Raw genomic sequence first — 14392 nt, forward strand, 5'->3', positions numbered from 1 at the left:
AATATGATAAAGGCAAACCTGCATTTACGCCCAAAGACTGGAATAATGACCTGAACATTAATACTGATGCAGCAACTTGGTCACTAATATGGCAATCGGCAAACGACATCTCAATCTGTAATAGGACGAAGGAAACGCAATTTAGACTACTACAACGTTTGCAGATTACTCCCCAACTTAGACATAAAATGGATCATAACAAATCGGAAATGTGTACAAAGTGTATTACCGAGGTTGGGAGCTTTGTTCATTGTGTTTGGACTTGTAGATATATAGATGATTACTGGAAAGGTATAGTGGATAAAATTCATCTAATTCTAGATGTTACATTGGATAAGGACCCCATGTGTCTATTGTTTGGGTTGCCAGACAAACAACTTAAAAGTATGCATTCCAAAAGACTTCTGTGTATCCTCACTTTTTGTGCAAGGAAAAATATATTGCTGAAATGGATAGACTGCAAACCGCCTACAATAGCTGGATGGCACAAGGTAATTTTTGATATGATTCCTATGGAATATCTGACATATAGGTATAAGTGTAAGATAAAGACATTCTATAAGATTTGGTCTCCGTTCTTAGATTATATTGGTACCAGACTGGCTGCCAATGTAATGAAAGGTTTGGTGGATTACACTCAAGAAAGTACACAAGACTAATGTGTAACAGATCTACAATGTATGGGTCACAATATTATTTACTGTGCTGGTGTTGTGCTGCCGCTGTGTTTAGGACTGTAAGACATGGATGCTGTCTCCGATGGGGGTGATCCCCCCATATATTATGGCATTTGTTGTCATTTTCTTTTCTGTTTATTTCTGATATGTGACATGGCCTCCTCCCCCCCTGTTTTTTTGTTTTTGTTTTGTTTTGTTTGTCTTTGTTTTTTGTTTGTTAGTTTGTTTAAAAAAAAAAGAAAAGAGAAAGAACATGTTCTGTTATTGTTTATGGACAATGTACTGCATAACAAAGTGCAAAACTAGTTTTCTACTATTAATGGGACAATAACCTCCCCCACGGATCAGGGTTTCCGTTAGAAAAAATTGCCGCCGGACATCGTGTCCGGGAAGATTTCGATTTACCGGACAAACGTGATATATTCCGGTCATCATATTAAAATATAAAAAAAAAAAAAATAAATAAAAAAAATAAAAAAAATAATATAGCTGTTTGTCGCGGTGATTACTGTTGTGTAGCGGCCTATATATGCCATTTAATGTCTATTTCTCATCCGATACGATTAGATGCGAGCTATATAATATATAATAATATAACATGATTCGCATGCGCGCTATGCCATTATGTCCAGCGCTGAACGGGCGCCTCACTGGGAACTGAACAGACAGCATCGATCAATGAACAGACTCCACATTACGTTAACTGAAGTTTGTTAAATTGTTTGGGATTAATGTGAGTTTTCTATTTTCTCTTTCCAGTTTTACCCTTTTTTTAATCATCAATAAAACAACGTCATTTCTATAACCAGGTCTCGCTGGTTGGGAAGGCATTTCGTTTAGCTGCCTGTCAAATCATACTTAATCGGACTCGGGAGTATGTCAATGAGGAGAACATAACTGTTTATTGAGAAACAATAGGCAGGCTGGGATACGTATATAAAGAAATACCACAATGTCTAGATGTATAACATTTTATTGAACAGTGCAAGCATGTAGGCTTCTGGCGTGACATCGTACCCCTAACGTTCTTAGGGCTTGTTTGAAAAGCTTAGACTGAAAGTTAGTGCCCTGGTCAGATTGTATAACAAGAGGAAGACCGAATGTGGAAAAAAACGTTGTTAAAGCTTTCACCACTGAGCTGGCTGATATGTTACGCAACGGAACAGCTTCGGGAAAACGAGTAGCAGCGCACATAATAGTAAGCAAATACTGACTTCCACTTTTAGTCCTAGGCAAAGGTCCAACACAATCAATTATTACACGTTCAAATGGCTCCCCTATAGCAGGAATGGGATGCAATGGTGCGGGTGGAATGGATTGATTAGGCTTACCCGCCATCTGACAAGTATGGCAACAGCGGCAGTGCTTGGCAACATCCGCCTTCAGTCCGGGCCAAAAGAAATGTTTCAATATCAGCTGATAAGTTTTAGTTATACCTAAATGTCCTGACCACTGGCTCTCATGTGCTACAGATAACACCTGTTGTCTATAACCCACAGGCACAACCACTTGTTTTACAGTATTCCACTCACAACCATTTGCATTAGGAGGAGACCATTTACGCATTAATATCCCATCGTTAAGGAAATAAACTACGTTGCCCCCTATTTCAGATTCCTCACTAGCTGCATGTAAAAAACATTTGTTTAATGACTGATCAGCTACTTGAGCGACACGCAATCGCTCGCCGGTTACAGGCAGAGATAGGCTGTCAGCGGATGGTATGGTAGGACTCGGGGAGGATGGTAACTCTACCACTTTCTCCCTGGGAGAAGCTGAAACAATCGGGTTATCATCCCTTTCAGAAAAGGCTTGCATAATCACACTATCACAGAGAGAAACATCGCTATCCTCCTCTCTGCCTCGACTCGATTGTGCACGAGTTATAGCGCACACCGGAAACAACCGCTGTTTCGCATAGGCAGCCTACACATTAGGAGTCATCATCATGCCGGTGTCAAATCATATCATAATAAAATAAATACATAGCCTATATATTCGTCTTTTTTAAAATAGAAGGAATCGGAATGTGAACTTTAGCGAATTGTATTCAAATTGTGCTTAGAGGGAATTATTTTCACCGGACATTTATGTCCGACGAGTTTTCAATTTGTCGGACTTCAACAACTTTTACCGGACAAAGTCCGGGAATTACCGGTTAACGGAAACCCTGCCACGGATACTAGTTGTTGTTGTTATGTCCTGTTGTGTACATGTCTCTGTGAAACTCAATAAAAATATTAACAACAACAACAAAAAACACACATAGGTCACATACATTAATACATACAATAAAAACAGACAGATCAAATCATGATACAGGTGATGGTACTCCTGCTGGGCATTGCTGCCTGACGCACCTCCAACAGTGCCTTTAGAACAGGTGTGCTGTGAGTGACACCTCACTGAACACCTATGTGGGCCTAACTGGGTCATCAGCTGGGGACCACCAGTCAGACAAAGCAGTGTTTATAAAATGGAGTGCCTATTTAAAAAGTCCAGTCATTTAAAAAAAAAAAAAAAAAAAAAAAACGATTATGACGATTATTCAACTAATTAAAATTCTCCACGATAAAGTTATCGCGGGTGTTTTTATCGCGATTAACGATAAACACGATAATCGTCCCATCCCTACATGGGAGGTGTCCTCACCATGGAGAAGGCCTCTGGAAGGAGCTCTAGCTCATCCCTCTGTGGAGGGGTAGATTGGGGCTCCCAACCTTCTCTCTGAGGAGGGGGTACAACCTCAGGGGCTGTCATGATGTCCTGGGGCTCTGCCTTGGCCTCATCAACAGACTGGAGGGTCTGGTGGAGGGTCATTTCCTCAATGAGGACACTGGGCATTTTCACCTCAACTGTCATGGGAGGTGTCCTCACCAGGGTTTCTGCAGGTTTCAGCAAGTTCAATTTAAGACTTTTTAAGACCTTTTTAATGCCACTTTAAATGGAATTTAAGACCGAAAAAATATATATATGCGATGGTTAGGGGATTCCACTGTACTACAATACAAGCATAGCATGTCAATCAATGAGACTCATTCAAGTTTACTTGTTTTGTTTATTGAACATAAAAGCTCTGGTTCAATAACTTAATTAAATTAAAAGTGCAATTAGTTGGTCGGAAACATCTAACAAAAAAACCCCATCTACTTAACACACTCACGGCATGAGCCTCAATTCTGTGGCCTTACTCTCCAGTTCTGCCTCTATTTTTTTCAAATCACACATTTTTTCTTTGTATCTCTTCCTGAGGACGTTAGACTTTGTGATGAGCTGAGCCATCAAGGTGCCGGACTTCCCCTCAGCTTGCTCAGCAAACTTGTCTGCATCCTTCTCCAGAGAATCAGATACCACTAGAAGAGTTTGCTTCTTCCTTTTCAGCTCGATGATGTGCTCTTCTGCTGCTTTTCTTTTCTGCCCTTGTGCAGCGCTTTGCCTCTTCCTCTTCTCCAGGTCTAGGTGTTCTCTGTACTTTGACCTTGCTGATCCCACCGAAGTTAGCAGCTCCTTGGTGAGAGGGACATTGGCAACCCCCCCACAAACTGCAACATAGTCACAGACCAGTCTCTGGGCAATGACAGTGTCCTCCTGAATGTTAACGGTCTCCACCTCCTTGTTAATGGAGAAGCCTCTCTCGACTGTCGCCTGCCCATGGGATAGGAGAAGAAGCTTCTGACAGAAACCCCAGAGCTCAGGGTAGGGTTGGCTGAGGTAGCCATGCAGGAACACGTCAAGCCTGGTTTCCATGGGCCGGAAGGACAGGAAGTGCTCGTTTTTAGCCTCAACAGACAGGAAGTTCCCAAACTGTTGGATAATCACATCACCTATAACAAAACAGATGAAAGGAAATATGTGAAATATTATTTACATGATTAATCCTGATTAGCAGACAGGCTTATGTCCAATTGTCCATTGGCTAATAATCAGGGACAACATTTCCAGCTTTTCTATTAACTATTCATACCAGCAGAGACACCTCCAGACAACTGCTTGTCTTGCAGTAACTTCTGCACTAGACTTTTCATTCTTCCCTGGCATCCGTCTGGGTTGGCGTACATGACTGTGGGGTCCAGACATGCCATCTGTCTCACGATGGGGTACTTCAGGGGGCTCCTGTCCTGGACTTTCTTTAGGATATTTGACATACCCGTCATGCAGTCCTTCCTAAACTCTAGGGCAGTGAGCTCCCCTACGGTCCCCTTTCTCTGGAGGTCCTGACAGATGGGTAATGTGTTTTAAATACAACTGAATGGCCTAACACAGTATTCTCTCCTGCCTGTATATGGACCATCATTTGATATAAAGTTAAGTAATACATCTAAATTACCTTGAGGGCTGCCTCAGCACCCAGGCCTATGTCGGCTTCCTTCGGGTTGACCCAGCTCTTCTGATCAGCGACATCCAGCCTGACCAGCTGCAGTGGAGTGATGTCATTGAGATGCTCCCTCTTGACGAAACGCCTCAGCACACTCTGAAAGGGTAACAAGAAAATGCATGATGATTGTAAAGCAAGTACCTTTGATAACCACATTAACCATGAAATGCATTTCTATATAGTTATTTAAAATAATATCATATCACATATGCAATATATCAATAACAGTATGATAAGTAACCTTTACTTAGCCAAAACATAATCTTTCAGTAATTTTATGTATTGACTAAGGACGAGTTTAATTAATCAAGCCACCCAGTAGCATCTGCCATTTCTCCCTGCTCACACACACATTCAGCATGCCCACACACACTCAACTTGTTTTGCTTTTGTTGTTGATTGTTCATTATTAATTTGATTACCTTGGACAAGTCAGCCAAATCTTTGCCAAGGAATGGCATGACTGGTGTGTCAGTCTGGTACTTTGTGAGAAAGGGAGTGAAGGTCCTTGAGATGGCCATGAAGAACTGTAGCTTGGGCAAGATGAGCGGATCTCCCTGGGCTGCTTCGATGGTGTCAAATGACGCTGTCCCAGGGTTTGGCAACTTTTTTGTCTTCACTGCATCCACATACTTCACCAGTGATGGCCATACCTTTAATTCCACCATGTGTATGTATTATTTTATCATGCATGTCTATTTTATCATACATTGTGCAGCACCTTGTAACTTTGTTTAGAAAGGTGCTATATAAATCAAGATTTTAATTACCTCTATAGCCCTCTCCACAACTGGCAGGTTCTCAATCCACCGATGGCCACAGAATGGTAATGGGAAGACTGAGGATTTGGTGAGGGCAATGAAGTCATCCCTCCTCGCTGGTGTATTGTGGAAAACAAAGTGCATTGCTCTCAACACCTTGGTGGGAGAGAGGAGAATGCTGAATTAGCCATCATCTCTCATGGGGAATGACACAAAGTGTGTAAGGGAGCAATACTGCAGGTCCTTCCTCACTGCCCTATCAGACTGCTCAACCAGCAGCGCTCCCCAGTAGACCACACACACACAGACACATACCAGAACTAAACTGACAGAATGACTGAACTGTACACATAATGTGTGCAGACACTTTTGATTGCATAAACCCTTAGAAAAATAACTTAGGAGTTAATAGTATGAAACATCTGTAAATTCATGCTCTCTTTAAATCCTGTCAAGTGTCCACTTGCTGTAATATTCCAATTTGCCTTGTGGGACAAATGAAAGATTACTTCTCATAGTTATAATCATCTTACCTTCTCCAGTTGCCACATGGAGAATCCACACTTGAATGCGTTGTGTAGGGTATGGAGCCCACAGCTACCCACAACAACCAGCTGGGCACCACCATACTGCTCAGCATGCTCTTGCTGTAGAAGCTCCAGAAACTTCCAGTTAACATTGGGTCCATCCATGGAGATGGACACCATGTTCCTCAGGTTCAGTCTCTCCACACACTCCTGAGAATGACATGAATATGATGAGAATAATAACAATAATAATAAATGATGATGATAATGATGATTATAATAACAATAATAATAGCATGATTGCCAATGGTTCAATGTACTTTAACATTCTGTCTGCACACATCCTCAGTTAACAAACTATAACTCATCCATCTACTCCCTCTCCCTACGCCCTTAGATACTCTCTCTCCCCACCATCCCCCCGCCCGCTCCCGCGTCCCCTCTCCCTCTCTGTGGCTCTCTATAACGTGGAAATGACTAGACTACACCGCATCATTCCCTATGGTACGCCTACTATTATACTGAATCTACATGACATTGCCAGTATCTGCCAAAATTAATGTAAAGCTAATACTTTGTCATTGACAAAATGCACTTACCTTGAAGTGTTGCAGTAAATCTTGAGCTTTAGCGTGTCCCATGAACTGCGAGCCCAGGTAACGCGACTCCACTTGATCGCCGACCCAATACCGCACGTGCACGTCGAGTTGCTTGTTTTTTGTGGCATGATTCAAACTCTCGTCAAACATTAGAACAAAAACTGACTCGTTCACATTCGCGATCAGCTCGTTTCTGACGTAAGGAGCTAATCCGAAACGTATTATGTATGACGCCTTGTCCTTTCCACAAGCAAATGTAGTGGCGATTTGGGAGTCGGGAAACATAATCCGAAAGATATCTCCAATCCCCTCGTTGGAGGAGTAGGACTGGTGCTTTACCACTGTATTGAGAACCCACACAATCTCCGATTTCAGTGTAGGTGTTCCACCAAACGTTGCTCTGAGATCGCTAGCAGTGCTGCTAGCAGCGGCAGCCGTTGTCTGGGGCGCTGAGCCCGGGGCAGACACGCAGAACTGGGAGATTCCTGGCGTCTGCTGTTGGCCTTTAGCAGCCGTTTTATGCCTCTCGCTTTTTAGGTGGCTCTCAACCGCCTTAATGCCCATGGTGCCGAGTTTGAATGTTTTCCTACACACAGTGCATCTTGCTTCTTCTGGGTAGCCGGTGGACTTAAGCCAATCGCAAAATCTTCTGTCGTCAAGCCACCTCTCGTTGAACTTGCACTTCCCCATCTCGCAGACTGGCTAATGCTAGGTAGCAAGCACTGCAGCTGACTATAACCAAAGGAACGCAAGGGGGAGGAGTCTGCGCGCTACTCAATGAAATTAAACGTTTGCTCAATAGAAAAATGCCGCGAGAAAAAGTAAAATTAAATAGTCCTGCCCCGACAATTTTAAGACGTTTGGGTAAAGTATTTAAGACCAGTTTAAGACATTTGTAATGAATTTAAGACATTTTAAGGCATTAATTTTATATACATGAATTTAAGACTTTTTAAGACTTTTTAAGGATCCGCGGAAACCCTGCGTCACCATGGAGAAGGCCTCTGGAAGGAGCTCCACCTCATCCCTCTGTGGAGGGGTAGCAACTTCCGGTCTTGTGTCTTCATCCCTGGGGGTAAAGAGGAAGACACTGGGAATCTCCACCTCTGGTAGGAGCTCCACCTCATCCCTCACCATCGTCCGATGGAGGGTCATTTTCTCAACAAGGACACTGGGCATCTTCACCTCAATCGTCATGGGAGGTGTCCTCACCATGGAGAGGGCCTCTGGAAGAAGCTCCACCTCATCCCTCTGTGGAGGGGTAGATTGGGGCTCCCAACCTTCCCTCTGTGGAGGTGGTACAACCTCAGGGGCTGTCATGATGTCCTGGGGCTCTGCCTTGGCCTCATCAACAGACTGGAGGGTCTGGTGGAGGGTTATTTCCTCCACACCTGTAGCCACACCCACAGCATCCATCTCCAGATCCCACTTTGATGGGGGGTCAGCGTCAGGGAGGATGTCCCCCTGGTCCCTCTGTTGGGGATTAAATGTTGTATAGAAGGCAAACTGTGTCGTGGTGTCTGCCATGGCCTGCCGCCGCCCCCGCCGCCCCGTACTTGCGCTTCTTGCTTCATTTTGGCCTCCCACACGGCCAGGCCGTGAACGGGCTGGTTCAGGTTCTTGTGCATGTAGAAGACCAGGGAGATGCGCGTGGGGTGGGAGCGGTCGGGCCTCTTCAGCGGCGTGGTGGCATGCAGCTCGCGCCGGGCGCACTCAATCAGGATGGCGCCGTGGGCCAGGGCCACCGCCACGCCGCCGATGTTGGGGTCCAGGAAGTTGTGTGTTTTGACGACCGCGGTTTTCTTCTCCGGCTCGGGGAGCTTGCGGACGGCGCGGCAGAAGTTGTCCAGCACCTGGATGGACATCTTCTGCCGCTGGCCCTCCTCGCTGCCGTGCTCGTCGGTGAGCGAGACCTTGTAGAGGGGCAGCACATGGAGCTGCTCGTCCTCGGGGATCTCCCCCACCTTGCGGTTGTCTTCTTTTGTCAGGGTGCACACCTGGGAGAGAGGCGGTGGTGGGGGGGGGGGGAAGGGGAAGGGGAGAGGAGAGAAGAAGAAGGGACAAGGTTTAGTGTCTGCTGAGTCATCGTGGCGGTGACCGGGCAGGGGGACGTTGTACTGCGGACACACACAAGTCTCTCTGGCAACTACCCCCCTGAGAAACAGACGAACGACCTAAGAACAACATAGACATGCACAGATAGAGTGAGAAGGAGCGAGAGAGAAAGACAGACAGAGAGGCAGACAAACAGAGAGACAGATGGACAGAGAGAGACAGACGAACAGACGAGAGAAAGAGAGCGCGATAGAGACAGAAAGAAAGAGCGAGAGAGAGAGGTAGTGGGGGGTAGTGGACGTTGACGCATCGTCCCAGCCCTACTTACAGGATAAGCTGTTGAACTCAGACATACCCTGTCTGAGACCAGAGTGTTGTGGAATTTAACGTGTATGCAGAGTGAACATAACACACTCCGGCTTATATGAGAGAGGCCACTTAGAGTACCGAATGGACACAATTGTCTCATGTCAGCGCAACCAAGATCTCTCTGGCTTCCCAACTGTCTGTTGAAGAACCCGTCGGAAGACAATGGTATGGGCTGTCAACTGATTATCATGTTGGGATAACAACAATCCCCTTCAATTCCTCTATTAAGTTACATTTACCCATCTGTCTTGCATTGTTGAATATAATAAACGTGTAATAACAATGAACAGATTTCCGAATTACACCTAGCGGAGTAGATATCACAGATGCCAATACCAGTGTTTCCTCTATATGCATTTATTGGTGGCGGGCCGCCACAAATGAATTTCCTCCGCCACTAATTGATTCAGTCCACACACAAAAAAATAATAATCCACCTCTGAACATTTTAGCTGATTAAAATATATCTGATCCTAGATCAGCGCTATAATGGATGTTGACTAAAAGTGCACCTAAATCCACGCCCATCTCTCTCTAATCGCTGATCCAAAATCAGATTAATGACATTAAACATTCAGTTGACGACGTGACACAAGGGCTACTCCTGATTGGTCTAAATGTGAACCGGCATGAGAACCGTGCAGACTCAACCATCCCTGCTGAAAAACTGTCGCAAGTTGAAGAACTCGCGCAAGTTGGAAATACTCGGAAACTTTCGCCAAGTTGGACATACTTTTCCTGTTGTGTTTGAGACGGAGCCAAGACTGCTCGTTTGGAACGACATTGGATCCGTGAGTAACGTAAACCTTCAGAGCTGATGGATGGAAACCGGTATCACAAGTTTATATTCTGTATATTCTTTTCTTTTTTTTTTTCATCCTCCCTCTAGTTTTGGTTGAAATTAGGTCGTTGTTTTGAGCGCGCGTGCACGCGAAAAAAATCGAGGGCTCTCCGCCACTAATGTAAAAATTCCTGGAGGAAACACTGCACTGCTATGTTTAGCCAACTTGAATGCCAACATGGCCATCAGGGTTTTTCCTGGCTCAAAATGAGGCGGAGGTGGTACCAGTGGTGTTTGACATCGGGGGGGACCCATGAAGCAGGGCTGTCTGGGGGTCCTTAAACATCAAAAACTTAATTTCTTGCATTCTGGTGAATTGATATGCACCAATTTGTGCCCTTTCTGCATCAATTTATGGTGGAAATTTCATTATTTATGTAAAGGAAAAAAACAATATTCAGGCACCAGATGACCATTCAAAATATAATGTAATATATAGGGATGCTCCGATTTATCGGCCACCGATTTAAATCGGCCGATTTCACTCCAAATGACTCGATCGGTGATCGGTAAAAATGGCCGATCGCAAAAACCGAGTTTTTTTTTTTTTTTTTTTTTTCCCCTGGGGAAGACAGATAACTGAACAGAAAACATAGGAGGACGTAACAGTATGTAAACCATGAAGGCCACGTTTATGATGTCTTTTATACAGCCATATCGACTGACTTGGGCTTCAGGCCCTAACTGGGTGATAGGCCAGACTTTTACTATGCCATAAAAATGGGTCTGCGTTTGCTTGGTGCCTAATGGATCAAAACTTTTGTCTAAAAAGCAAAAAATATGTAGGCTATCCAGTCAGTAGGCCTACAGTTATGTATTTTTTTAAAAATCGGTATCGGTATCGGTTGATCTTGAGGAAAAAAATCGGTGATCGGTATCGGCCCCAAAAATCCAGATCGGAGCATCCCTAGTAATATAATGCAATATAAGGCTCTCAGGCATTCTGTACTTTCAAATATGTATTCTCCTTGAGCAGTCAACATACCATCAGCTATTTCGCTAGCAAAAACGAAAGCTAACTTATTTGCGAAACAGCGCCCCCGCCACCACGTCGGTGCAGTGCCGCAATTGCAGTTAGAATTTTTTTGAGACTTTGCGACGCACCGATGCACATTATGCAAGTCGAAGTATTGACGTAGTCGACGCGTCGTCCCAGCCCTAACACACACACACACACACGCACACCTCTAAACTGGGGTCCTGAACCAGCATCCATGCATTACCTTGGAGGCCTCCTCGTGCAGGCTGCAGTACTGGATGCTGCGAGAGCGACCGCGGACAGAGCTCTGGGGCCTCTCTCTCTCTCCCAGGCCATACTGCACACTGAGGGGACGGAGCTTAGGCCTGCCCTGGCAGTGGTGGTGGTGGTGCTTTTCCCTGGGGCGATGGGGGAGGTGGGGGTGGAGGGGAGGAGGAGGAGGAGGCGGTGTGGAGCAGCCTAGTTGGGTGGAAGAGAAGAAGGAGGAGGAGGAGGAGTGGGGTGGTGGTGGGGGTTCCTCCAGGAGGATGGTGTACTGGCTGTGGCTGGAGGAGAGTGACCCGCCCAGACCCGGAGGCTTCTGCTGCTGCTGCTGCGGTAGCCCCACCAGGGGGACCTCCGTCTCCGTGCGCCGACCCAGGGAGAGAGAGGGCGAACGGGCCAAGCTGTCCTGGGGGGCACCCTGAGGGGAGGTGGCGGAGGAGGAGGTGGAGAAGTAGGGCTCGTCCCCGGCCCCGGGCCCCCCGCTACCCCAGACGCCGTCCGTCCCCCCCACCGCCATATTGGTTATGAAATCAAACATACTGTATTTACATATGGTTTTCCCATTTCAGGCATGCAAGTTGTTTTTTGATGCATAAATTGTCGTTGATCGTCTCCCCCAATTATTTCAAGGGATCATCCTAGTGCCTGCACCCTGCCAGTATGCCCACAAGCTTGCTTTCCTGGTGGGACAGAGCATCCACAGAGAGCCCAACATGAACCTGGATGACTTCCTCTACTACCTGTGAGAGGGGAGCAGCTACCTGAAGAGCACTTTGGAGTGAACTTGCCTGCCCTGGCAGTGGTGGTGGTGGTGGTGGTGGTGGGGGTGGTGGTGCTTTTCCCTGGGGCGATGGGGGTGGAGGGGAGGAGGAGGAGGAGGAGGCGGTGTGGAGCAGCCTGGCCGGGTGGAAGAGAAGGAGGAGGAGTGGGGTGGTGGTGGGGGTTCCTCCAGGAGGATGGTGTACTGGCTGTGGCTGGAGGAGAGTGACCCGCCGAGACCCGGAGGCTTCTGCTGCTGCTGCTGCGGTAGCCCCACCAGGGGGGCCTCCGTCTCCGTGCGCCGACCCAGGGAGAGAGAGGACGCACGGGCCAAGCTGTCCTGGTCCATAGTGTAGGCCTATGTCTTCACTGGTCCATAGTGTAGGCCTATGTCTTGGTCTCACCATCACTTCCTACCGATTGTCGGAAGAGAAAAAAAACACACAAGTTAAATGCCAAATGACAATGACATGATTGACACCAACCAGTCTTCAATCATGTCTTCATCTACTCTCCACCAGTCCTGTAGCTCCCTCTACTGGCCAGATGCTGCATGCTCCCCACAGGGGGCCCAACAGTGTTTACACAATTTAGTCTGGCAGTATTGTTGTTAATAGGACCACAGTTATAGTCTGGCAGTATTGTTGTTAATAGGACCACAGTTATAGTCTGGTAGTATTGTTGTTAATAGGACCACAGTTATAGTCTGGTAGTATTGTTGTGAACAGGTCTACACAGTATAAATCCTGATTTTATGACATTATAATTGTACTGTGACCGTCATATTTTTTCTCCGCCAACTTGGAATGGATCTCTTATCCTTTAACACCATAAGGAGAGACATGCACCATGCATGTCCATATGCAATTTTGGACCAATCAGACTTACAGGTGATTTGGCCAGATTTTGCACCTTCAGAAAAATCCATCATGGCGGACCTTATCGGTTCTTGAGGCAAATATGTTCCCCATGAGGAAAGACACATACGTACCAAGTTTCATACATCCGGGGTGGAAATGCCAGCATTCTGAAGTTAATTATTTACTTTTGGTTATTATAGCGCCACCTATGGTTTAATCATGGTCATTCTTTCTGCCATAGTTACTGATGCTCTCTAGTTGTGGCATGCAAATGTATAGCATTTTCGGTCAGGGACTTTTTGAGCTATTTGACCAAAGCGGGGAAAAAGAATAATAAGGAGTATACCACCAATAACAATACTGTTCCTACGTAGTAGTAGTAGTAGTAGTAGTAGTAGTAGGAACACTAATTAAGACAAGTATCCCAGTTCTAGTGGCAGCGGTCATGTGAAAAAGATAGGATACTACATGAAAACCATTGTCTTTTTCAACATATTTAAACATATGGACATTTGATTTTCATTTGAACAATATTGATGGATGGAGGTAATCTAACTAATCAAATGAAACAGAAATTATTATTTTCTTAAATATTTAATCTATTTGTAAAATGGAATTAATGGAAATGCAATTTTCTTGTGAGCAAAAACAAGACACCCCCCACATGTACTGCTACTTTGTGTATTGCTACTCTGTGTGTAAATGATTAGAACATTGTTAGAGAGGATTTTGGAGGAGCCTGTCTTATTTAAACCTCAGACATTTAGTTTGGTTTGCTCTTGATTGTTGAAGTGAGTGGTGTCACCATGGAGAGATAAATCGAGCTCTCTGAGGCCTGCAGAAAGAGGGTTGTAGATGTGTATGAGTCTGGGAAGGGATTTATAAAGATCTCCAAACAATTAGAAATCAGACATTCCACTGTCCTGAAAATAATTTACAAGTGGAGGACATTTAAAACAACTGCCAACATGGCCAGGTCAGGCCGTCCAAGCATTTTCAAACACCATGACTTCTGGAACAATGTGTTTTGGATGAAGTATTTATGCACAGTAACAGAAGACTTGTTTGGTACAAACCAAAGACAGCATTTGAGCACAAGAACCTCATACCAGCTGTGAAGCATGGGGGTGGAAATGTAAGCAACTTACCATGAGAGGAAGGGGGTTGTGGATAGGGGTGGGCATCAATGATCGACGATGGATAATTGATCGATAAGGATCTTGGTCGATCACAAAATATTTTGCTCAATAATTTCTTTTAATTTATTTTTTATTAATTTTTTAAATAATAATAATAATAATGGAAATTAGTTTGTCCACGTGTCAC

The 14392-nt window shown here is 45.2% G+C and overlaps 1 protein-coding gene across 1 annotated transcript; it reads right to left on the minus strand.

The window, feature by feature from the left end:
• Nucleotides 1-3617: 3617 nt before the first annotated feature.
• Nucleotides 3618-7770, minus strand: LOC308171343 (uncharacterized protein). Its single transcript, XM_080546178.1, has 6 exons — nucleotides 6347-7770; nucleotides 5823-5969; nucleotides 5475-5705; nucleotides 5005-5148; nucleotides 4642-4891; nucleotides 3618-4501 (listed from the first exon to the last, which is right to left on the minus strand). The coding sequence occupies exons 1-6, from the start codon at nucleotides 6518-6520 to the stop codon at nucleotides 3837-3839; spliced, it is 1611 nt and encodes a 536-aa protein (XP_080402304.1). The 5' UTR covers nucleotides 6521-7770; the 3' UTR covers nucleotides 3618-3836.
• Nucleotides 7771-14392: the final 6622 nt, after the last annotated feature.

Source organism: Nansenia antarctica (genome assembly GCF_963989245.1).
Source record: "Nansenia antarctica genome assembly, chromosome: 15".
Lineage (NCBI taxonomy): Eukaryota > Metazoa > Chordata > Actinopteri > Argentiniformes > Microstomatidae > Nansenia > Nansenia antarctica.

Excerpts from the sequence above, each read along its gene's own strand:
- LOC308171343 (XM_080546178.1), bottom strand. The coding sequence starts at position 6,520 with ATGGTGTCCATCTCCATGGATGGACCCAATGTTAACTGGAAGTTTCTG. Across the intron at positions 5,706-5,822 it reads TTGTGGAGAGGGCTATAGAG|GTATGGCCATCACTGGTGAA; the intron begins GTAATTAAAATC and ends GTGGAATTAAAG. Across the intron at positions 4,892-5,004 it reads GTGCTGAGGCAGCCCTCAAG|GACCTCCAGAGAAAGGGGAC; the intron begins GTAATTTAGATG and ends CCCATCTGTCAG.